Genomic DNA, 25,462 nt, shown 5'->3' with positions numbered 1-25,462 from the left:
CGCTTTCGTTCAGTGCTTTGAGTAGTTTTGCTGCATTGAGAGTTCCCTCTCAGTTTCAATACTGATTTCTGTGTGCTCCTTTTGAGTAAAGGCTGGTTGGGTATTGTCTAAGGGCAGTCAAGCGATCCAGCGTAAGTTGAGGGGTCGGTCCTGAACGCAGTGACTGAGACGGACCTCTAATCACCCTCTTAGAAGGGAGAGCAGGACTGGGATTCCTTTTAATAGGCATCTTGATCCCTTCCTTACCGGGTGGGGGGGTATTAAATAAACGTTCGCACAATACCAATGGGACCCAGGCCGACTAAGATGGCGCTACCACCAAAACAAAATGGCGCTCCTGCCAAAACTAGGAAGCAACGAAACTTCCCTTGCAAAACTTTTATTCCGCAAGTACAAATCTGCTGCACAAATGGGATGGCAGTGCTGGAGACAAACAGGAGGACTAAGACTTTGAAGCCCTACTTACTATCTGAACAATTAAAGAGCATATCAGAAAGAAGAAGAGAGGGTATGTCTTAAACTCAAAGGGCACTGTGGGAGAAACAGGGAAAAGATTTGCTTGCACTCTGGGGGGAAACAACCATAATGATAAACAGTTCCAAATTATTCAAAAATGTAGATACCATCAGAACATCAAGAGACGATCTATTGCTATTTGACTACAAACATGACAGGCAAAAGCTGTCCAAGAGGCACAATTTTAGCTTGTATAATCTGCTTGCATAAAACAAACATTTTGTGCAAAATCTGCAGGGCCCAAGCATGCACAGCTCAGTCTGTTTTAATCACCAATTTTACAAGATACTTTTATAAGGTATTTATTTTTCAGTAAATACCAATTGGTTATGAACTGACTGCTTGTTAATGTTTAAGGGATGTAAAAATTGTATGGATATAGCTGTGCAGTAGCTGATGGTGAACCCCAGCTGCCACCAAGTTGGATTTTAAACATTCTTGTGTATTGCATGTGATTAATAGCTTCTGCTTTACTCATGCTTTCCTATCTATAATAGATATATTCCTGAGTGCACAGAGGAAAAAATTAACTACAGACACCAATTTGCCAAACGTTCAGCTGCAAAATTATAATGCGACAGACAAATTATTGTTATAGACTCAAATAAAGGGAAGAAATTCAATACTTCATAGGACAGTAGGTATATATATCTGTTACAAAACCAGGCTGATCCTAGCCCATTGTGTTAGCAAAAAACAACAACACTGGGTCACAGAGCTCACTCATGGCATATATATATATATACACACATATATATATGGAACTGTAGTTTATTAATGGTGCTGGGAATTGTAGCTCTGTGAGGCATAAACTACAGCCCCAGGATTATTTGTGTGTGTGTGTGTGTGTGTGTGTGTGTGTGTGTATGCTTTAAATGGACTGTGTTCATGCAGCCATCATCATAGGGTGGCTGTTAAGATTTTAAAGAAGAGGAAATGATGAAAGCTACCTTGGGCTTCTTGGAATAAAGGTGGAACGATGATGTTGATGACATGTGCATGCATGGAAGAATAGGGAATGGAGAGTCTGCATACTGCAAGGACCCTGGGGAGCACTGTGGATTGTGCATGGATACATGCTGCATCTCCCCACCCAAACAATTACAGACTCCCTGAGCAACAATGTACTACAAAGAGTGAAACTAGGCTTTATTTCATGTGGGATAATGACCCAGTTTGGCATCCCCCATGTCTGTTGGTGTACACACAGATACAAACTGGGAGCATCAATAGTGCCCTTCTGGAGGTTTCACCCGGGATAGAAACCCTGGCTAGCTGCCTGCCCCCCACCCCAGTAGCTACAACTCTGCCTTAATAGACCCTTAGTCACAGTTCCATCATTTGATTTCCTTCTGATTTCACCGCACCCTGTCAACCATGTATCTGCAATTCGGGATGACAGCTGGTGCATCTGATGATCAGAACTTAAGCCACAATAAATGTGTTAAGAGTTGTATCAGATGAAGTCTTCTCATTCGCACCAGGGCTTTCACTTGTGCAATGGCATTTCCCATCCATCGTCCCACCCTGTGAACTCCATCCCCAAATCTTTTATGGGGAATGCCCCAAGCCTCTGGAGCAGGTTTTGGGGTACAGGTGGTAATAGCAGGGGGAGGTGAAATTCCATTGCACAAGCAGAAATCCTTGCACTAACAGGATTACGTCACTGGATACAACCCTTGGTCTTTAAGATGCCATAAAACACTGTCGTTTTTACTACAAAAGAGACTAACAAGGCTTTCCCCCTGGAGATCAAGGAGTGCAGGGCTTGATTAAATCATGTATTGACAGCTGATAGTAAAAATGGGAAAGAGCCCAGATTCAAGGGGGGAAATGCCTGCAAAGCGTTACGAGATCCTTGAACGAAAGCCACCCCTAATAGCATGCAACCCACTTGCTGGGGCTTACTAAGAACTGATTCACAAGAAAACAACTACGGCGAGAATAAAGGAATAAAAATTGTTCCACAGCACACTGAGGAAATGCTAGCACTTAATGAAACGAAATCACTGTTTCGCCCTGATTATAGGCTGACTGCGAGTTATAAAACAATCTGCTGCTTTTAAGCAAATGAAAGCCATTTGAAAGCAGGTGCAGAGATGCAAAGACAAGAACTGAGCGGAGCGTTTTTCTCCTTGGCGTTCCCTCTGCTCCCACCTCCCGTTTGCAGCAGCAGGTGAGACTCCAAATCCTCCACTACTTATCAGTGGATTTCACTGGCTTAACTTCTTCATCTTCAGCCCCCAAGGGGTTTTGCGGCCAACATATCATTTTTCTCCATATTTAACAAGATATCTCCATCTACAGTGCTTTAGAGTCAGACACCCTCACATGCTATAGGCAGGCTGGTCTAAACCCACTTAAGACCACTTCTCCTTGGACTCTGGAACCACAGAGTCCAGAAGGGAACTGCTGATCTCTCGGACTCTGAACAAACAGAGTTTAAACACTGCTTTCCTCTGTGAATGTAAGCCTTGCTAAAAACCAGAAGGCTGACAGATGGCAGGATCCTCAGCATGCTCTGCTTTCATTGATGTAGAAGGGGAGGCTCACCACCCAACACTTAATCACACGGTTCCCATTGTTCTTCCATCCCAGAGCTCTCTCTCAGAGCCAAAATAGACATGACACTGAGCATATGATTGGCCATGAGTACTTTGCTTTTGTCTACTAAAATAGCAGTTGGAGTGGGGTGGGATGCTCATCTAGACTGGGATCAAGGGGGGGGATGGGGGGGAGGAAAAGGAGGTCTCTTTGGTCTTACTAAAGTTTTTTGTTTAGTTCTTTCTGAGGAGTATTTGTATATTTTAATATATGCACAAGGATTCCAAATGTTTTTGAAGATAATGTGATGACCTTTTCCCTTTCTGCTGATGTTCTAATGCTATTAGTTTTGCCTTTATTATATTGTATAAATTGTTTCAATAGCATTACACTATCTAAAACTTCATTGCTGTTATCTGTAGTGTCCTTGAAGATGGAATCTGATGTAAAACTTATTGAATTAATACAGTCTTTGTTGTTCTGTACCCTTAGGATTTCATCTTCCGCAGTCTTTTTTCTTCTGAAAAAGTACTGGCCTAGCTCAGGGACAGGGAACCTTTGACCTTTCCAGATGATGCTGCCCTCCAACACCCATCAGCACCGGCCAATGGGCAAGGATGATGGGATTTGTAGTCATTTGTAGACTGCAAATCCCATAATCCCTGACCTGTTGGCTGGTGCTGATGGGCTATAGATTTCCCACCCCTAACATATAGAATTCAGCCCATACCTTTGACAAGCAAATGATTGCAATTTGAAAAACCTGTCATCCCCACCGAAGTTGTCCAATTTCTGCACACACATTTTACCATCCGTTTTTAATAAGGACCAAATCAATCACACCTCATTTCTTGCAGAGGTGGATTTTGTCTTGTTTTTGCAGTGCCTGGAACATAAATAAAATACAATGGCCCCTTACAGCATGCAAATCAAGCTCATATGTGGAGAGCGGTAGGCGGCACACTCACCATTTCTTTGATTTCAACCTGGGGGCTGGGTTCCGAGGAATGAGGAATAAAGCTCTCATGGGATGCATGTCACAAAGGGCTGGGGAAAAAACCCCAAAATAGAAGGCATCAGGTACAGTACAAAACATAATGGAATACAGTACATAGAACATTCTACCGAAGACATTCAGTGCCTTATTGAAATCCTTTTGGTGTTCTCTCTACAACCACATGAGGCACAGGAAGCTGAACCTGTTGAGTTTGTCAATGGGCTTGAACGCCTGCTCTGCTCTCCCAGGGAGAACACACTGCTATGCGTGACTCCTAGCCAAACTATAGTGGCACCTCCGGATGCTGCACCCCCCTGCAATCCCTACACAGATCTGGCTGGCACAAGGCACAAAATCACAGCTCGCCCCTATACACGAAGCCAAGCCAGAGCACAACTAAATGCAGCACAGCCATCTTCTCAGAAAAACTCTTCACAAGTTCAAGAGGTCAAGACACGAAAGCTTTAGCAACTAATCTACACTTAATGACCCACCCAGTGATATTCAGAATATCACTCATGAAATCACCCAAGATATCCCTCAAGTAATTAAGGAACAAAAGAAGAAAAGGCACACTAATCTAGGAACTTCCTCTCTGCCCAGAACGTTGGAGGCTATACACCACACCCCTCCACAGTATTTATAGGAACTCAAACACCAGACTCTGCTCTGTTCCAGTAACAAGAAGCCGAAAGCACCAGCCTGAAGATGACGAGTGAGACCTCGTCGAAACGTCGCCCAGACACCCCGACTCTTACACGGGAAGACACCCGAAGACACCAAAACCTGCATATATATATATATATATATATATGCGCCTGCCTTTCTCCCAAAGGAGCTCAGGATGGCAAACAGTTCTGTGATTAAGTAAAATAAAACATTTAAAATAGGTTAGAAACATCTAAAAACAAAAAAGCATTTTAAACAAATTTAAAGCCATATTAAATAAATAAATAAAGCGAATACTTTGAAAAATACTTAGAATCATAGAGTTGGAAGGGACCCTGAAGGGAATATGTAACTGTCCCATACGGGGATCAAACAATTTTTTTATTTTTTATTTTGACTGCGTCAGACCAACACAGCTACCTACCTGAATCTAGAATCAAGTTACGACACACCTTTGTGTTGTAGGCTAAGCCTCCTTCCCACTACGGTGGCCAGCGGCACTGATTCCAATCCCTGTCTTAGATAAATATAGAATCCAGTCCTATGAATCCCATATCTATCTCATTTCAACACTCTACTTGGTGATCGCCTATATACAACTTATCAACGCAGGACTGGACATGCTGATAGCGCATAATGAACCTTAACAAGCAGCAATCCAAGTTATGATAAAGTGTGAAATTGGGTTGTACTCACGAGGAGCTCCTTCTGCCATCTCGATGGCTGTTATCCCCAAAGACCACAAATCACTCTGAAAGAAACAATCACAAAAACACCCTTTAAGAAATGCACATTAGCTGAACCTGTAGCAAATTGGAAATTGTCTGATGGAGCTACTGCTAGGCCAGAACAAGTTCTTGGCTAACTTAATGCTCAAAGTTTGATCTGCACTGTCTAAATTAAGTACCTGATCTCCTAAGCTTAGAAGATTTAGGCCTTTCAGACACCAATTTTTATGTTCCTCCCACTGTTAGAGCTGAAGAGTTATGGGGAGGGCGCCACAGACTGGGAAGGGGGGGGTCACAATTGCTATGAAGCTATGTAATCCAATGTGATCCTCTTTCAATAACAAAGGAATAACTCTTTGAAATGTAAAAACCCAAACAGGCTGTCAGTTAATCTTCCTGCAAAGGCAAGAGGCAATTACGAGCAGGAAAGGGTTCAGAAAAGAGCAGCCAAAATTATTTACGGATTGGAGCACCTGCCCCATGAGAAAGGCTAATGAATCTGGGGTTCTATTTTATTTCAAAAAAGTATATTCCACTTTTTAAAAATAATAACAATCCCAAAGCAGGGCATGTGAAACACACACACACGTTCAGATGCATATTTTACTTCAGATATACAGAAAGGCAGAGAAAATTGATGTCGAGGAATCTGTAAGCAATTTATTGAAGAACTGGCCACTAAACAGATGTTGGCCCAGTCCAGACATAATGTTCTTGGTCTAATAAAGCCTGTTTTTATTATACTGAGAATGCATGTTTGGGGCTACACCCCAACTCCTCTGCTCCTTCCTCCCCTCTCTCTTGCACCATAATTTAATATTTCCAGGGCTTCTTAAACCACACTGTCCCATTAATCCCAACCAGGAAACTATGCTTTAAATCTTGAACTATAAACCGGGATACGAATCCTCCTGGCTTCATAATAGTTTCACCGTCTGGATGTAAATGGAAAGTTTGGTTTAAGAAACCCCAGAACTGTTGAACTGTAAGCGCACAAGAGAAGGAAAGAGGAAATGTGTGGGACGCATTCTAACAAATCATGGCAGAAAGGTTAGCAATGTGGCACCCGCCAGAACCGCCTAAGGTGCTCACAAAATATCTCAGTATATGTCTCCTCAAAAATCCACAATGCACTAAAGACTGTTTGTGCTTCCTGCTCAGTTCCTGACTGGTTTGGCTTATCCTACATTGAACATGCCCCCTCAGACATGCCCACATTTCAATGGATGCCAGGAATAGACACCCAACCTCCTTTATGTTCTGAACAGAGGAGAGATGATGAGAGCTTCTCTCTGTGAGCAATGGGGTGAATGATGTTAAGTGGCTTTTTTCCTACTGATTTTTTTTTTTTTGGGGGGGTGGATGACTGCCTACACCTTTTTCGTGGTCCTGTCTCTTTTTCTGCTCTTCCGGACGTGGCAGCCATTTTGTGTTACACCGTGGCCCTCAGAGCGGCCCTTTCGTGACGGACAAACTGCATCACACCCTCAAAATTCTGTATGTGTCCGCTGGCCCCCTGAAATATACTCGGAGTCAAGAGTGGATTGCATGCTCTTTATTCAGCTCATAGTGGTGAGGAGGAATGGAAGTTCCCCCAGAATGTCTGCTTTATATACATTATTTACATAACGGGTCCCACATGATTGGCTAATTCTGGGATTCTCCTGTAGGCCAACCAGGTTGCGGATTCACCTCCACCTAGAGCTGGATTGGGTGGCTCCTGTGGACCAATCAGACTGCTGCATTTTGGATCCTATTCAACTCAGTACATAACACCCCAAAAAAAGTTGCAGATCCCTGGATTATTACTTCTGAACTGGTTAACATAATCTCTAAGAAAATGAGAATTAAAAACTAATGCTAAATGTATCGAGACTATAAGCAACCGAAAAAATATCCCTTTTGGCGTAGTTCTTTTCTCTTTATTCCTTTTCTGGCTAATCTGTCATAGGAACATAGGAAGCTCCTTTATGGTGCCAGACCATTGGGCCATTAGCTCCGTGTTGTTGACATTGATTGGCAGCGGCTCACCAGGATTTCGCAGGGGTCTTTCCCAGCCCTACCTAGAGATGCCAGGGATTGACAGCGAACGCTCTCTTTTGTAACTGGCTTTTCTAACTGCTCTTAACAGACTTTAACTGCCTTGGAATGCTCCTGTCAATCGCAAGCAGTTCACTGCCAATGCTAGGGCATTACACATCCACCCCAAGTCATTTTTCGATGAGAAATTAAACGACTGACGTTTTTAAGATAACTGCAGTCAAGGATGGCGTGGTGCAAAAAACGAAATATCAAGAATTGGAATTTCTTAGTATTTAAAGAATTGCCATAAGCTAGGCAGTTTGCTAGACTACAAAATGAGAGGGCAGAACTCTTATTTAGATAAATAAGCCCGAAGTGTAGGCATTTAAAAGAATAGAAGATAGTCCAACATTTCTAGATAATCAGTTGAAGAAAAGTCTCAGCTGAAAGTGTAAAAATGTATTTTTTTAAGTACTTCCAACTGTGGTCAGATATACTTTTTCTTTCCCTTTCATCTATCCCCCTTTTAAATTATTTCACTTCTCCCACACGCCTTTGCTGGCCTTTTTACACCAATGAATCTCCTTCCCGAACCTTGTTAGCACTACGTTTACACAGAGGTAATACCGTAAAATGTCCCACAGACCAGCTGTAAATTCGTTTTGCCTGTGTGGCAAGAGACATGCATATCGGATAAAATCAAATGCAGAATTACAATAATGTTTCCATCAGTGCAAGGATTTCTGATTGTGCAACAGAACACCTCTCCTTCCCCCACATCTGTTCTAAGGGTTCCTCCAATTCCCAGAGCCTAATTCGGGAGGGTACAGGGCATATGTGGGGGGAAAGTCCCACTGCACAAGTGGAAATCCTTGCACGGATGGGACTCCTTAGTAGGATATGTCCTACAGAATCTACTTTTTACTAGATGTTGACAAAATTCCACCAGGTGCCAATCATAAATCCTGAAATGGGATGGTAGTCACCAAATCGTTTCCACTGACCTTTGCAATCCATGGAACAGGTTTGGTTGTTGTTGTTTAGTCATTTAGTTGTGTCCGACTCTTCGTGACCCCATGGACCAGAGCACGCCAGGCACTCCTGCCTTCCACTGCCTCCCGCACTTTGGTCAAACTCATGCTGGTAGCTTCGAGAACACTGTCCAACCATCTCGTTCTCTGTCGTCCCTTTCTCCTTGTGCCCTCCATCTTTCCCAACATCAGGGTCTTTTCCAGGGAGTCTTCTCTTCTCATGAGGTGGCCAAAGTCTTGGAGCCTCAGCTTCAGGATCTGTCCTTCCAGTGAGCACTCAGGGCTGATTTCCTTCAGAATGGAGAGGTTTGATCTTCTTGCAGTCCATGGGACTCTCAAGAGTCTCCTCCAGCACCATAATTCAAAAGCATCCATTCTTCGGCGATCAGCCTTCTTTATGGTCCAGCTCTCACTTCCATACATCACTACTGGGAAAACCATGGCTTTTACTATACGGACCTTTGTTGGCAAGGTGATGTCTCTGCTTTTTAAGATGCTGTCTAGGTTTTTGACTACAGGTTTGGTAGTCACCCTAAAAGCAGGGAATGGCTGGAACTCAGTGGTAGAGCACCTGCTTTGCATGGAGAAGGTCACCGGTTCAATCCGTAGCATCTCCAGGTAAGAGAGGGAATATCCTCTGTCTGAAACTGTGGAGAACTCTGCTGCCAGTCAGTGTAGACAATACCAAGCTAAATGGCCCAACAGTCTGACACTTCCCTATGTTCCTAAGTCACACTACGCGGATCAGTAATCACGTCCCGCATTTGACAAAACAACACAAGAAACAATTAGGTTTCCAGTTGGCTTTTAACAGTTAGGATTACGTGGTAATTAAGGTTTAAATAAAACGAGGCAGAAGTTTTCTCTTAAAAAGGGGCTAACACATCTGTATTATCTTTTTTCCCTGCCAAGAAGAAATGAACTGCTATCTTCTTCTGCTTCTGAATAAATTTAGAAGCTTTCTGAAAAGATAAGTAAGTAATGGCAGACAGAAGAGAAAAACAAAACTATTACAAAGCGGCTTTTGTATATCTCCTCCATCACATGAAGTGTTTTCGCGTGGTATTAACTGTATTATTCGGCAGATTATGAAGCCAGCTCTGTTTGGCTAAAGAAACCAGAGGCATTTCTGTCCAGTATATGTAGACTTTGGAATTTCCTCTTTGTAGCCAGTCACCAGAGGTTTTGTGTTTATTATCTTAAGCCAAAGTATGACAGGATCCAATCTGTATGCCTTTTTTGATGACAATTTACTTTGTTTGAAAAAGAAGGATGGCAGCTGCATTAATATGAAGCAGTTGCATTAATCGTATTGGACTATTTTTTTTTATTCAAAGTTATAACAAAACATATTTTCCAAAAACATATCCTTATTCCCCATTTTTCCTCCCCCACCTCCCACAAAACCCATCCCCCCACCCCCGACTTCCCTCAGTTCCAGTCTTTGGTTTCTCCAATAATGCTATTTTCTGCATGTTACAGAGTTGTATAGATCCTCGAACTGTTTAGCTAATTATTATCAGTAAAAAATTGTGGATGTTTATTCAAAACCTGCCAAGGAGTCCAGTTCACTTTGTTGCATCTTCAAATACTTTGTGAAAGGTTCCCATTCATCCTTAAAGTCACAGTTATCCTTGTCCCGTAGCTTATGTGTCAATTTTGCCAGTTCTGAATAATCCATCAATTTTTCTTGCCATGATTCTTTAGTTGGGATTTCTTCAGTCTTCCATCCTTGTGCTACCAGAACTCTCTCGGCCGTTGTCGCATACATGGAGATGTTTTTCAATTGGATTATTATGCCCAATAAGTTATATCTCAAGTGTATCCTATGACAACAAATTATGAAAACTACCTAAAATTAAACATCTACGTATATGAAGCTTATTTGAACGTTAGGGACAAAAGGACCATACTGACCTCATCCTGTGTTAACAAATTCTAACATATATCAAGTGCCATATTTCCACCAAGAAAGAAATGATAGGTTTCTCAAATCCAGCCACAGACTTAATAGAACTTTGGCTGGCATCAAGTGAAGACCCACAATTGATACCCAATGAAGTAAGTCTCCCCACAATTCCCATACTATGGTTTATTTTCCCAATATGAAAATCATAACTATGGGAATCATGCGCACCTTCCGATGACATGCCCATGGAGCTGGGTGGACACTGCCTCAACTATTATTCCCCAAACTAGCAAAGCTGAAACAGTCCTATAATTGTTACGGTCTTCTGGATCCAAGGAAGTGCTTTGTTTCCAAGCAAGGGTCAGAACACTTCGTCTTTCAACCAGGGAGGCATCAGCACTTCCTGCTTTGATGCACTGGTGCATTTACAGCATCTTGTTAATCAAATTAGCTGGGCTACATATGTTAATATAAGGCAAAAGGGACAGGAGTTTAATGTCAACCCTGCTCCAGCCAAGATGAGGTCTAAAATGAGCTTCTCCAAGCTGTGCTTGATCATATTCAGCCTGAGTTTCTCTCTATCTGCATGCAAGTCATTTTTCTTGCAGCTTATCTCATGGGAAACTTGTTCAACTGCTTGGCGAGAGGGCACCTAGAGGGAGGGATGGGTGAATCTATCAGTCTCAGGGTGTCTCTGTTTCTCATTTTTCCAATCCGAAGTTCAGTTCTGCACATTACCATGTCAGCTTGCAATTTTTTTTAGAAAAGTCCTCCTAAATATCCATCAGTATTCTTGTGCTTGTCTTTCATAATATACACATCTGTATGCAATTTTGCATAAAATACCGGTACTCATTTTTTGCAAAGTGATTTCCCTTAATGTAATGCCTTTTATTGTATGTTATTTTTCACTTACATATGCATTTTTATGAACACTTTAACCAAGTACATGCATTTTTGTGCATGTTCATTGGCTGGAAAACTACACTGCAAAATTCAGAGAAGTGTAAATGTAAAAGGACGGCTGTGCTGCAGTCAAAGTATTGTTTCAGGAAGTGCAAATTATGTGGGTTTGCCTTTAAATGTGAACTGCAACAAATTTCTACTGTCCTTACCTGGGAGCAACAGTGTCAAGAAATTGGGACAGGGCTCTTCATCCCACTGGTTAAGTGGCAAAGTGACCAGAAAACCTGTAAACACAGTCAACTCTACTGATTCTAGGATGGGATGTTGAAGCTCTTGGTGATGTCAAGTGCTTCCAGTTCCCTCCTTCTCAAACACTGGCAAGGCAGGCAAAAGTACACTGCTGTGCTTGAGAAAAGAGGAAATTATTAAACTCACGCTTCTTCTTTTGCTCTCTTCCTCTGTTTCAGCAGTATTGTTGCTTTCCATGAGCCTAAAATTCACACTGTCCATTCCCTATCTATGTATAACCTTTCTCCCTTGCTTCTCCCTATCATTGAAGCTCTGCCTTCTGGTACCCATCTGGCTCCTTCTGTTGGTCTATTTTAAATGTCTGATAAAAAACCTCAGCTCAGCCTGGTATTCTGAAACAGAACTCCTGGCTGGTGATTTTCCTCCATTCCTCTTCCCTTCTTTATCTAGCTACTTACATAGATCGTAAGCCTAAAGGCAAGGCCTGCATCTCCTGCCCCTCCCCTTCTTCTTCTTCTTCTTCTTCTTCTTCTTCTTCTTCTTCTTCTTCTTCTTCTTTAAACACTGTGCTCACACCCTATTCTGGAAGTAATAATTATTTTTAAAAGGACCTGAGAAAAGGTGTCTAGCCCTGCACTGCTGGCTTGGGTCCAGAAGGATCTGGCACGAAGCCTGAAATCCAGAATTTTAATGACAAATCCCTAATGAATATCAAGTTCACTTTCCAGTGACTGACTGCCTTATGGATTGCTCATCTCTCCAGATTTTTTTCAGAATAGAAAATTTAACAAGGAATCAATCTGGCGCTGGCAAAGCAGTCTGCCTTCACTGACAAGCTTTTGACAGGCTTCACTCACTCAGAAAACTGCCTCTGTTGTCTGCCTGTAAGTGAACAAGTTTATGAGAGGGTGATTTCAACCAGAGATTTTAGACACCAGCTGCTTAGGAAAAGTGGGTGGCCTCTGGCCCTCTTCAAAACAGCAGAACCATGGAAATCAGCATTCAATGCATCTGCATATTTTCAATGCATTTTAGCTGCTGATTAAATAATTGTGCATCCTAACATTACCTTTCCTCCAAACAGCTTGGGGGGGGCATGCATGCCCCTCCTTTTTTATTCTCACAACAAGCCTGAAAAGTACCGTATTTTTCGCCCTATAGGACGCACCGGCCCATAGGATGCACCTAACTTTTTTGGGGGGGGAAATAAAGGGGGGAAAATTATTTCTGCCCCAGCCCGAGCTTCCCCCGACCCCAGCCCCCAGAACATGCAGCTCTCCGCAAGCGTGGGAGCCCAGCGCCGGGCTCCCACAGCTTGCGGAGAGCTGCGCGAAGCTAAGCCTGGGCACGCTGCGCCTCCGCGCTGTCCCCCGAGCTTGCAGGGCTGGCGGCAGGGAGAAGCAGGCTTCTCCCCGCCGCCAGCCTCCAAACCATGTCAGGAGACAGTGGCATGGCGCGTTGCGCCTCCCTGCTGTCCCCCGAGCTTGCGGGGCTGGCGGAAGGGAGAAGCATGCTTCTCCCCGCCGCCAGCCTCCAAACCAGGTAGGGGGACAGTGGGATGGCGGCGTTCCGCCTCCCCGCTGTCCCCCAAGCTTGAGGGGCTGGCGGTGGGGCTCTCCTGAAGCCTGGAGAGCGAGAGGGGTCGGTGCGCACCGACCCCTCTTGCTCTCCAGGCTTCAGGGAAAGCCTGCATTCGCCCCATAGGACGCACACACATTTCCCCTTCATTTTTGGAGGGGAATAAGTGCGTCCTATAGGGCGAAAAATACGGCAGATGGTGACATTTAAGATCTGCTTTTCTCCCCCCACTCCCACCCCCAAAATAAAAGCAGCCAGGCTTCCTTCACAAGCCAAGAGACTAAGGGCTGTGTGTGCATGCACATTAGTTTTAGGGTTTCACGTCTGCCATTTGAAACCTACCTTGGGAATCATTTGATCAAAAAGAGGGGTGTAAATCTTCAAATTAAATACATACAATATTGTTTAAATGCATGGATAATGTCACACGTAGTCTGGCCCTGAAATGTTGCACTTCTCTGAACTGACCATTAATTTAATTTGCACACCGTGTTTTCATTAGGAACGTTTTCTCAGGATTGGCTGGGTGAGATTCAAACCAGGATTCCTTGGCTTGTGCAGTGATGCCCTTCGGGGCGAGCCATGGATGCAGGAGCAAGAATGGGCAGCATAGCCTTTTGAGTCCAAGTATGCTGCATCCCACCCAGGTAGGTCATGTGTTAGACCTAGGTTTTTATAAATGCTTCTGGGTTAAGCCTGGGGCTTTGCTCGGATCAACAACCAGGTTCTAGCCTTGCTTACACAGCTCTGTCATCTTGCTCCAGGTACCTGCCTGCCACCTAGGTCTGCTCTCTTGCCTATCTTCTCTGCTTTCCAGTCTGCCAACTTCCTTAACAGCTTTCCTGCCTTCATTCTGGTTTTAACTTCCCTTCAGATAGTCTTCCCTATAATAGCTTCTAGGCTGATCCACCTGTGGAACTTCCTCAGAACATCATTCAACTCCAGTCTCAATCCTGCAGGACTGGAACTTCCTCTCCCCCTGCGCAAAACGACTACGATTCAGCATTAGCAACCAAGGATATATTAGGCAACATCATCTTTTAAGATACCTTGAAGTCGTAAGTGGCATCAGGGTTTTCGTCACAGGCTATAACCTCGGGGGCCATCCAGTATGGAGTTCCGATGAACGTATTTCTTCTGCCAACTGTTCTGTCAAGCTGAGCACTGACTCCGAAATCCACTGGGAATCAAAGCAACGACAACAGGAGAGCTTTAATGAGGCATAAACATGGCTTGATTTGTGAGAGGCAATGAAAGGACATACAAGTCATGTTAAATGACAAGAGGATGGTGCCCCCTGCCATGAACTAGGCAAAGTTCATGGGGAGCGCCATTCATTTTGAAGATCAGAGCATTCCCTTCCTTTAAAAAGGACTGGAGCCCAAGGAAAGTTCAACCCACAGAATGTTCTCCCCTGTATTCAGTGGGTTTTGGACTCAAGTCATTGCGGGCCACTTGCTTGAGAGTTGATCTTCAAGCTGAGATTTCTGAGAACAAGGCGCTACCTTTGTTGTGGGCTCATAAGGGCTCCACATCTATCTTCAGAAGAGCTCATATCTAGAGCTAAGGCTTGGCCCAACACAATCAGGAAAAATGTCCACTCAGACACTGCTTAGTCCCCAGTGCTGCTCTGAGTGTTCCAGTGTTCCTAAACCAGCAACCTACAGGCACTAATCACCTTTTAGCCAAATATCTAAACGGTGTCACTTTACTTTTAAGTGATTTTCATGGTGAGCTCTTTCAGCTGTACAGCACAAGTGAGTTGGACTAGACCGGCAAAAGGAATGCCGCTAGCCTCTCCCAATTATTTCCCACTCCTGCTTCTCCCTAGCCACATCCCCTCAAGGACCAGCTGAAACCGAGGTCTCGAGCTCGTTAAACAAGCGGATCTTTGTAGCCAGAGTTGTTTACATGCTGATCCCCTGCCCAAGTCCACATAGTTCCTCGGGGACTTGAAAAGAAGGACAGTTGATTTGCATGGAAATGATTTGCAGGGCTGGAGAGTAGGAAAGTGTTTCTAAGAGAGACAGGGACAGCTGCGAGGGATTAATAGCCATCTTGAGTGGGGTTTTAAAAAAAGAAAAAGCTAAACCTTGACCACTGATATCCCTAGCCAGAATCTCTTCATTTTACAAATTCTTAGCAGAAGCTGCCAATTATTTTTTTCCAGGGTTTACTCTGTGACCGTTAAGAAACTTATAATAAGGGAAGTCACAGTTTTTAGCTCTCATCGCCTGCTTATGGTTCCACATGGTTCTGCATTCCAAAATGCGATCATGGCATGCAGATTCCTGGACCTTCTTTTCAAATTCCTTACAGGCCAGTCCTTAGCTCTACTTAGAGGAGCTCTTGACTTTGGTATTAACAACCGAGTCCTGCTAAGGTGAGGACCAGCTAAGTCTTTTCAGAAAAGCCTGATTCCACGCTTCCCTGCAATTTCCCACTGGTTGGGAGGTGTGGGAATTCTCACCTAGTTTAACTTCTGCGTTTTCTGTCAGCAAAACGTTTTGTCCTTTAATATCTCGATGGATTACTTTATGTTGGTGGAGATGGCTTAAACCCTAGAGGAGTCAAAAAAAGAGAAAGTCATCATTACGTTTCAACTTTCTTTTAGCCATCCATCGACAGCTGGGGTCAAACGCAACCCTACAAGACAAGGGGGTGGGGAAATATCACATTAGGGGATGGAGTTGAAGTGGTCCCCCAAAATGCCATTTAGTTATTTGTTACTTTTCATGTCTACAGGTGCTTTGCCATTAACCTTACCTTCTCTCTCTCTCTCTCTCTCTCTCTCTCTCTCTCCAGAGATTTTTAAGCTCCCTTGAATTGTCTGGGAGCAGCTTCAGTCAGCTATCAGTCAGACCACCCTATTTTCCCAGAGTGCATCAGCTGGAATAATGTTGCATCATGACATACCATTAGTTCCAGACAGTGCTTTTTTCCTTAAAAAATGTTCAGGGGTACTCCCATTTTCCTACTCATATTGAAATACTGCCCCTCAATGAGGCCAAACTTATTAACGAAATGCTTAGGGGTATGCGTACCCCTGTGTCCCTCCTCCCAAAAGTACTGGTTCCAGATACAGTGGTACCTCGGGTTAAGTACTTAATTCGTTCCGGAGGTGCATTCTTAACCTGAAACTGTTCTTAACCTGAAGCACCACTTTAGCTAATGGGGCCTCCTACTGCCGCCACACGAACCGGAGCCCGATTTCTGTTCTTATCCTGAAGCAAAGTTCTTAACCTGAAGCACTATTTCTGGGTTAGCAGAGTCTGTAACCTGAAGCGTATGTAACCTGAAGCGTATGTAACCCGAGGTACCACTGTACACTGCTTGCAGGGGAGGCAAAATGGGGTGGGAGATGGGTAACTGTTTCTAGCCACACACCAAATCATTTTAAACTTCCATTGTTTCTATGGGGGGAAATGCAACCAAATTTTAGCTATTTTTCAAGGAAGCCACTCGTGATCCTAACAACAAACACTTGCTTCTTCTTGCTAGTTTCAGTATCAATAAACTGCAATTCCAGATTCTATGATGTATCGATGAAATAAACGCTCAGGGAAGTGAGGAGAAACCTGCCACAGCCACACAAATTACTACGTAGCTTGAACGCGACCCTAATCTAATCATAGCTCATATTAAAAGCTTGTCTTGAGAGCTAGAAGTTACTAGCTTGCCTTTGTACCTTTTTATTAGGTCATTAATTCTTCTCATTTTTCGTAGGCTCCATTTTTATTTCACACATCCACGTTGGAGGGTTTAAAAAATAATATCCACCTAAATTGCAATTCTAGTAAAGTATGGTTTGCTTTCATGGCTATATACATATCTACTTTAGATTTCACATTGGCATTCATATGTTCAAAATGAAAAAATATTTTCACTGTCTACTTGCAGCATTTATGAGTCGTTTTATTCGTATTTCACCAGGGCTGCATTTTTGAAAAATAGGGATGCAGAAATCTGGCTGTGCTGGTACCTAAGAGGTTTCCCTGTAATTTATTCTCTGGATTCTAGGGTTAAATTTGTGCTCTTTAACAGCATGTAAGCCTACGAGGACACCTTATAAAAAAATCAGAACACTGGTCTGTCTAAGCCAGGGGTCAGCAAACTTTTCCAGTAGGGGGCCGGTCCACTGTCCTTCACACCTTGTGGGGGGCCGGACTATATTTTGAAAAAAAAGAAATGAATGAATTCCTATGCCCCACAAATAACCCAGAGATGCATTTTAAATAAAAGCACACATTCTACACATGTAAAAACACGCTGATTCCCAGACTGTTCACAGGCAGGATTTAGAAGGCAATTGGGCCGCATCTGACCCCCGGGCCTTAGGTTGCCTAACCATGGACTAGAGAACCCTTGTGGTCCCTTCCAACTCAATGATTCTGTGATTCTCCAGGTCTACCTCTGCCTGTTCTGGCTTACAGCAGCTTTGCAAGGTTTCAGTCCGAGACCTTTGCTATTCCCACTTGGGACCTCATATAGCCATACATACATGCCCCTTGAACACGCAACAAATGGCAATTTGGGTTTTCTGCAAAATGTAGTTTGCTCCGATTCAGCAGTAAAGAGCGGGTTTTCATGGGGAAAGATCTGGAGCAAAAAAAAAGAGTGTGTGCTTGGACACAGGGCTTTAAAACACTGACCGTGCCTGGAAAGTGAGTAGGAAAAGGGGGATAAGCCCTAAGCTTTTCAGTCTTGGCTCCTTATGAAGTACATATATGGTATGAGCTGATTCAAGGTATAGGTACGTTGCATGGGTTGTTTGCTGTTTTGCAAACCATTTCTTTTTAAGGTTTTGTTTTGAAGAGGCCTGTAAAGGCTCTGCATTTTCTTCAGGGACAATTACAAATAGAACAAGGTAAGAAGGCCCCAAATTCTCCTTATTAGTATATAAGATTTAACTGCACTGCCTCTTAACTCTGAAGAATGCTGGTTGGGAATATTTACTGTATTCCTAGATTGCACGACGCTATTTGTACAAGCCTTCTGCTGATTTGGAGTGAGGAGGGGATGAAAACTTTTTTTCTACACAAATGTTCTCAAATTAACTTCTCTTGGGATCCAAGCCTCACTGGGGGATTCCTCCTCCCCCCAAGCAGTCCCCACACCCCAGCTGACATTGTTCACAAGCTCTCTGCAACCTCTGAGAGAGGCTTTTCGGGCTACAGGTGGTGACAAGGAGAAGATGCGAGAAGAAAACTCTGTCAGCTTCCTTGAGCTTCCTTGGTTCTTAGGATCCAAGTCACTTGTGCTTAAATTGAGGCCAGAACTGATAAATATACAAAGGAGAGGTAGAGTACACACTCTCGCAAACACAAAGTGTCCTGGGTGGGGAGATAAGGCACAAAGCTGTGAAAAGAATGAATTTAATCAACAATATTGATTAAGCGAGCCAGTCTCTTAAAGAGAATTCAGGGTCCCTAAACTGCTGGAAGCTGGCAATAAATACAGCATTTAATGTTTTGTGGTGTCAGAGGGTGAAAGGTGTGAAATTCGTTGTAAGGTGCCAAGGGTAATTCTTTTGGAGGGAAACAGTTAATTGTTTGTTATTTTATTTTATTTTATTTATTTATATTACATATTATTATATTATATTATATTATATTATATTATATTATATTATAACAACAATATTACCCACAAGGGAAAAACAACCACCTCCCTTTTTAAGAAGATTTGTCTTTTTGTTCACTTTGTTTATAGCAGCGGTCATTACATGTTGCACCAAAGAGCTGCACCTTTCGGTTTGATATCCAGGAGGCAGCGGAGGCTAGGTTTTCATGCCACTCATTCCTTGGTAACCTCCTGTTTCAATTACTGCAATGCATACATCTGTAAAGATGGCCAAGAGGCATTTAATTCTCCCATATATTTCTCCCCGTTTCCTCAGATCCAAGAAAGATGCCATAGACCATCATTCAAATCAGATGAGATTTGCTAGGGTGAGGGACAGGACCTTCTTCGTGAAGGCCCAACCCGCACTGTGGAACTCTTTGCCAAGGGATGCTCCTCACATCATCTCCCTAAAAGTATTTGGCCAGACATCATTTAAATTCTTTTGGCAAGAGGCGTTCACCACTGCTCTTCTCTTTTGATTATTTAATTTGACTGTCTGTTTTAATGCTGAATCATGTAAATGAGATGAATGTAACACCCGGTTTTTGCATCATGCCCTGTCCTGTTTTAGGTCAGAGTTTGTGCTGCCGCTGTTTACCTATTTGGGTTTTATATCCATTGTTGTAGCGGAGCATTATGCCATGCCTTAGTTGCCATGCATCATTTTGACCAAGAGGAGGTTCAAAAATATTATAGATTTAAGGAATAATAAATAATAGACAGAATCACTTGTGATTTTCCCTCAGGAAAACCATCTCTATGGTCCATTCAAGATGGAGTCTCCTGAAGCACTATCACTGGTGGTCATAAACAAACAGGAAGGAGAGATATCAATCTCTCACCCAACCTCTTTCTCTCTCTGTGGCACTCTTGGTTTATGAACAGACTGTAATTTATATCCTCAGAGTCCTGCGCGGTCAGAAACCTGATCCTGTCCTGCTGATTTCAGTTATCTAAATCTGTGTAAGACAAGAGTGACTGTTATCTGAGAGCAGCTTTGTTCCTTTTGCCCAGGGATCGCATCCACAAGGGGGGATACCCTTCACACTGACTGCATAATCTTAATCTGCATAATCTGCATAATCTTAATCTGCATAATCTGCATAATCTTAATCTGCATAATAATCTTAATCTGCATAATAATATACCCCTCCCCACCTTCTCACTATATAGAAGGATCTGGCAACTTCTGTTTCAGTGTATCTGAAGAAGTGTGCATGCACACGAAAGCTCATACCAAGAACTAACTTAGTTGGTCTTTAAGGTGCTACTGCCATTTTGACTATGGCAAACCAACACGGCTACCTATCTGTAACTGCATAATCTTCTGACGGCCTTCACAACTTGAAACCCAGCTTCCGGCTTCTGTTACAGGCTTTCTGACATGCCTGGCGGGTCGCAGTCTGTGCAGGCCTAGCCTAGCTGAGCCCCCTGCATAACCCGGGACCACCATGGGTTGAAAGAACGTAGTACATTCTATTAAATGGTGGGATTTTTGCCAACAGAATCCCAGGCCCTATGGTAAAAGTAACACATGCACTGGGTTTGGAACACATGCAAAGCTAAGATTCAATGGCTTGGCCTCAACTAAAAAAGGTAAAGGTAAAGGTACCCCTGCCCATACGGGCCAGTCGTGTCCGACTCTGGGGTTGCGTGCTCATCTCGCTCAAGAGGCCGGGAGCCAGCGCCGTCCGAAGACACTTCCGGGTCACGTGGCCAGCGTGACGAAGCTGCTCTGGCGAGGCGGCACCAGCATAGCACACGGAAACGCCGTTACCTTCCCGCTATAAAGCGGTACCTATTTATCCACTTGCACTTGGGGGTGCTTTCGAACTGCTAGGTGGGCAGGAGCTGGGACTGAACAACGGGAGCTCACCCTGCTGTGGGGATTCGAACCGCCGACCATGCGATCGGCAAGTCCTAGGCACTGAGGTTTTACCCACAGCGCCACCCGCGTCCCTTTGGCCTCAACTACCCAATTATAATAATAATTTATTATTTATACCCCGCCCATCTGGCTGGGTTTCCCCAGCCACTCCAGGCGGCTCCCAACAGAATAATAATAATAATAATAATAATAATAATAATAATAATGTGATAAAACATCAAAAATTTAAAACTTCACTAATCAGGGTGTCTTCTAAAAGTCAGATAGTTGATTCATTTCCTTGACATCTGATGGAAGGGGGTTCCACAGGGCGGGCACCACCATCGAGAAGGCCCTCTGCCCGGTTCCCTGTAACCTCACTTCTCTCAAGGAGGGAACCGCCAGAAGGCCCTTGGAGCTAGACCTCAGTGGCTGGGCTGAATGATAGGAGTGGAGACGCTCCTTCAGGTATACTGGGCTGAGTCTGTTTAGAATGTCAGCACCAACATGTTGAATTGTGCTTGGAAATGTACTGGGAGCCAATGTAGGTCTTTCAGTACCGGTGTTATATGGTCTCGGCAGCCCACTCCCGGTTACCAGTCTAGCTGCCGCATTTTGGATTAGTTGTAGTTTCCAGGTCACCTTCAAAGGTATGGTGAGAATGTCAAGAAGCACCCTTTGGGTTTATATGCTCCTCTCTTTGATCCCCTTTTCGATGAGCATTCCACATTCCCTCTCTGTTCCGGAGAGAGCTATGGCTTAGAATAACCTTGCATCACATTTTCACTTAACTGTAATTAGCAAACAAACCCACTTCTGATCATGGCTTTAAATTGTTTCTTGGTGCTAATTACCGTTTAGCGAATATGTTGGTGCAGATGCAAACCTAACTGTAGTCACAATCAGAACAGAAAAAGGAATGAGGGATGTTACTGTGATACTTCATGTATAGGGGGAAGAAAGTCCACATGGGGCTTCCCAAACTTTGGTTCAGAGGCAGAATATAGTTATGTAATAAGTCATAAGATCAGGTAATTTCCCTGTGCATCACACTGAGGCTTTGCAAACTGTGGGAGCTGCTGATTCAAAACAGAAGTCACTTTACACATTATTATGGTGACACACATCCCCAGATGCCTGCATTATCAGCCGACTGAAAAGATGGAGTTAGCTCATCTTTCGACATCCAAAAGATGAGGCACTGGTGGAATGGTCCAACAGTCAGAACATGACTCACTGCTTGCGGACTATTTTAGGAAACTGACTTTCCAAGCTTGTAAATTTAAATCCTAGCCTGGGTAACTGTGGCTTCCTGAGACAGAAATGAGAAAAGTCAGTACAATAGCTGATTAGCCGCAACGTCACTTGCCTTTCCTATCAAGTTGCTAAAGGACTGCAGCTGGGGGTGTTTACTGTAAATGAGCAAGTGCTTTGTCACCACCAGATACCAAGTGCCATTTGGGGAGTGTTTAGATCCCATTTTCATTTTCAGGGTGAACATTTCACTGCTTCCTCTTTCGTACTACTGACTTAACCCTCTATGGAGCTAAAAGCATATTAGAAGCATCCACATTTGAGTCACGCGGATCACTCATGCACTCACGTGAAGCATTTTAGTGTTTTGCTAGCTTGAGACTGCTAAGCATCTTTGACTGTGTTTTCATTATTGCTGATCTCACATGATGTTGTCCTTGCAGAGTTGGGGCATTACCTGATTGATCTAACTGCAATGTGAAAACACTATGTAGATTAGGTGGATAAGGACTAAGTAACCTTTGGGCGGCAGCTGCTGTCTTCAAGGGTAAAGGAGTCCCAAGCTCTAGAAGGAATTATTACAGTGAAGAGTTTCAACTTGCTATTTTAATAGCACAACTCTCCCCATGCTGGTGTTTATCTGCTTAACATGAATTGTGCCTTGGTTTGATTTGACTTTAAACAGGTTTGCTCCTTGGAGAGGGTTCCACCGCAAGACCTAGCCTGAGGACCACTTCAACCCATAGGTTATGTTCACACATAATGCTAATGGACCTAGGAATGTGGTGATGAAGGCAAATCACCCCAAACATCACCACACATGACCAAGTGCAACTGTGATTGACTAGGGATGTATAATGCAGTATTTTTATTTAACAGATTTCCCACAGGAAGAGGAAAGCTGGATTATAAATGTAATTTTGATGACTCCATTGTCACACTGATGGTATGAAAAACCCACATATATGAACAGCACAACTTCCACAATAAACTGCCATTTGAAATGCCCTAAAAATGCATTTTCTCTTTCCCCACATTTTTCTAAAAAGAAATTGAATATAATTTAGACACACCTTTGTTCCTATTAATGTTAAAAAGGGATTTTTTTCCCTATGAAAGAAAGAACAGGCTTAAAAGTTGAGGGAGAAAGAAAGGCAATTGACCCTCACTCATTCATTATACATCATATCTAAGTGACTATGAATTATTTATACCTACAGGCACCTACAAACTTCTCTTATGACTATCCACAAAACCTCAGGAGCCATCTTCCAGATTATGTCTCTTTTCTAAGCATTAAAAACCAGAGCAGAGACTTGGCACAGGCAGAATGTTGGTTCCATGCAAACTATGGTTTGCAAATCAGGAACTAGCTTTGGGATTCTGTGCTCTCCCTGTTCCTCGTTCGCTTTTCCAGGGCAGGTTCCCACTCCTTGCTGGAACCATAGCTTAGTGTTACATCCTCACAGAAACCTTGCTTAACACTAACCAAGACTGCTGTCTTAAACCAAATATGAAATTATCAGTACAGAGGTGACGCTAAACAACGGTTAAGTCTGTGAGTGAAAAGGGAAGAGCGGTAATTTGCTAGAGAGAGTCAGCAAGCATTCCCAATCCTGGCTCATGGTTTGCAAACCACTGCTTGATCGGAAGTAGCATTGCATTCACACTGGATCTAGGCAACATTTGCTGTCAATGACAGGCTGAAAGGCGGTTAAGCCCATTTTGGTCACGTACCCGTAAAATCTCCCTGCAGATGTAGGCAATCCACTCCTCCTTCAAAGTGTTCCCTTTTGTGTTCTTGATCAGATCAGTGACAGAGCCAGCACCACAAAACTCCATCACCAGCTGGCAAAGGAAACAAAAGTGCAATTATTATAATTAAACAGAAAGCATCCTCCGGGTTGCAATAACCCAGTGGAACACACTGCAGTTGGCAACAGGCAACACTGCTGAAAGAGAAAAGCAATCATTAAGTAATGGCAATCTTTCCACTTTCAAGTTTCCCTTGGCCTGGGAGGTTTGAAAATCTGGAAGAATACAAACAGGGTGTCAGAACCGCCTTCTTGAGAAAAAGGGTATCTTTACTGGTTATATAATTTCTGCAACATTTTGGAGCACGCTGCACACTATACAATGCCAGTCTCATCCATCCCCCGCAACTTCAGGAGGTAGCAGATAATACATATCCCCATTTAACAGATCAGGAACTGAAGCTGAAAGATAGGAACACTCAGCTCTCCCGTAGAGTTAATGATTCACAATGGATTTGAATACAGATCTCTGAGATCTAATAGTTTCTATAAAAGCTTTAGAAACCAGCAGGGGTCAATGTCATTCCTTCCTTCTGTGTACATGTGAGAGCGCGAAGGAAGGTTGAGTTTTCTCTAAGGAAGAAAGAAGAATGATGTGTGGAGTATGAACAATCACATCAAGATCTAGAAGTAAGTTCCTGTTTCAGATTCATTCTTATGCAAAAACTAAATTTAGTCTCCATTAGGAAGCCATGGGGTCACGAAGAGTTGAACACGACTAAACAACAACAACAACAACAGAAGCACCTGTGGCTCCTTGCAAAACACCTCCTAAGAAGAAGGATAATTGGCCCCTTCCTTCCTGTATTTTCACTGATAGGCCAAGGATATGTTTGTTTGAACTGACTTTGGGCTGCAATTTTGTCTGGCCTTGGATTCTGATTTTCAACAACGGGTTTTGACTTAAACGTTGTTGTAGGTCACTTTGAGACACCTTTCTTGAAAACTGGCATACTTCTTTTAAAAGACATAGCTGTATAAATCTATGCTTTCCCACCAGCCAGTCGGAAAACAGGAATTTCTGAAACTTTGCTCCAGATGCACAAGACAATCCTTTATCGAACATTCCGACTGCAAAGACACAAGTATGCAACTCCTAGGCTATGCAAAATAAGGGGCCACAGTATATTCAAGTGGCAGGCTGTGTGCATACACCTAATGATGTAATCCGACCCACAGTTACGTGGGAGCAAGTCTCATTGAACTCCGTGGGGCTTACTTCTGAATAGATATGTATAGGATTGCACCGTAAATGAATGCCCTATTTCACTTTTTAAGAAGGCCAACAGTTATCATACATACACGACTCTCATCTTATGCTGAAGCTATGTTCCAGGGATAGAGTGTAAAGCTGAAATAGTGTATAGTCAAAACAACCCTTTAAAAACTGGGAAATGACCTGTAAAAAATCACACAGGCTCTCCCAAGGCTACTCACACTCTCTCCCTGCACCCCTGAGCACTCTCCAGGGCCGGATTTCGATGAAGAGAGGCCCTCGGCTACTCCACTTGTGGGCCCCTCCCAATCCCCCACCCTCACAACTAGGAAAAAATGGAAGAGTGCTAGAAACAAAATTGAGTGAAGCCAAGGGTGACAATGGGTATTAAAAATTTTGAAATTCACCATTTTCTCCTCTAAAGGACTTAAGATGTTATTGTTAAATACCATGGTGATTTTAAAAAAAATGCATAAATGTTAAAATTAACGCTAAAAAACTTCTGCAATAACTGAACTTTGTAAACCTTTTGTGGAA

The 25,462-nt window shown here is 43.3% G+C and overlaps 1 protein-coding gene and 1 long non-coding RNA gene across 10 annotated transcripts in view; one reads left to right on the top strand and one right to left on the bottom strand.

Annotated features, from left to right (window-relative positions):
* Positions 1-25,462, bottom strand: part of TNIK (TRAF2 and NCK interacting kinase) — a 289,071-nt gene that overhangs the window by 95,455 nt on the left and 168,154 nt on the right. For 6 of the 7 annotated variants that reach the window (XR_014220092.1, XM_082223878.1, XM_082223882.1 and 3 more), the window contains exons 5-9: positions 23,633-23,743; positions 15,620-15,710; positions 14,199-14,329; positions 5,423-5,477; positions 4,029-4,107 (exon numbers count right to left, since the gene is read on the bottom strand). Coding sequence is in view for 6 of the 7 variants with exons in the window: in XM_082223878.1 (XP_082080004.1) it covers positions 4,029-4,107; positions 5,423-5,477; positions 14,199-14,329; positions 15,620-15,710; positions 23,633-23,743 (467 nt within the window). In the remaining variant the exon portion in view is untranslated. Of the gene's footprint in view, positions 1-4,028; positions 4,108-5,422; positions 5,478-6,830; positions 6,947-14,198; positions 14,330-15,619; positions 15,711-23,632; positions 23,744-25,462 lie in introns of those variants that run through there. The other variant, XM_082223883.1, reaches the window with a different exon arrangement.
* On the top strand, positions 6,926-23,617 carry LOC309533339. Of its 3 annotated transcripts, XR_014220136.1 has the most exons (5): positions 7,486-8,096; positions 13,652-13,796; positions 17,965-18,016; positions 19,049-19,187; positions 22,581-23,617. It is a non-coding gene; the product is annotated as an uncharacterized lncRNA (long non-coding RNA). The 3 variants fall into 3 exon arrangements; XR_014220138.1 differs by lacking the exons at positions 7,486-8,096; positions 22,581-23,617 and adding an exon at positions 6,926-7,026 and having other exon boundaries at positions 19,049-19,798; XR_014220137.1 differs by lacking the exon at positions 22,581-23,617 and having other exon boundaries at positions 19,049-19,809.

Source organism: Podarcis vaucheri, assembly GCF_965113315.1.
Source record: "Podarcis vaucheri genome assembly, chromosome: 5".
Classification (NCBI taxonomy): Eukaryota; Metazoa; Chordata; class Lepidosauria; order Squamata; family Lacertidae; genus Podarcis; species Podarcis vaucheri.
The sequence above is the reverse complement of the archived record's forward strand: the minus strand, read 5'-3'. Positions and strand labels throughout refer to the sequence as shown.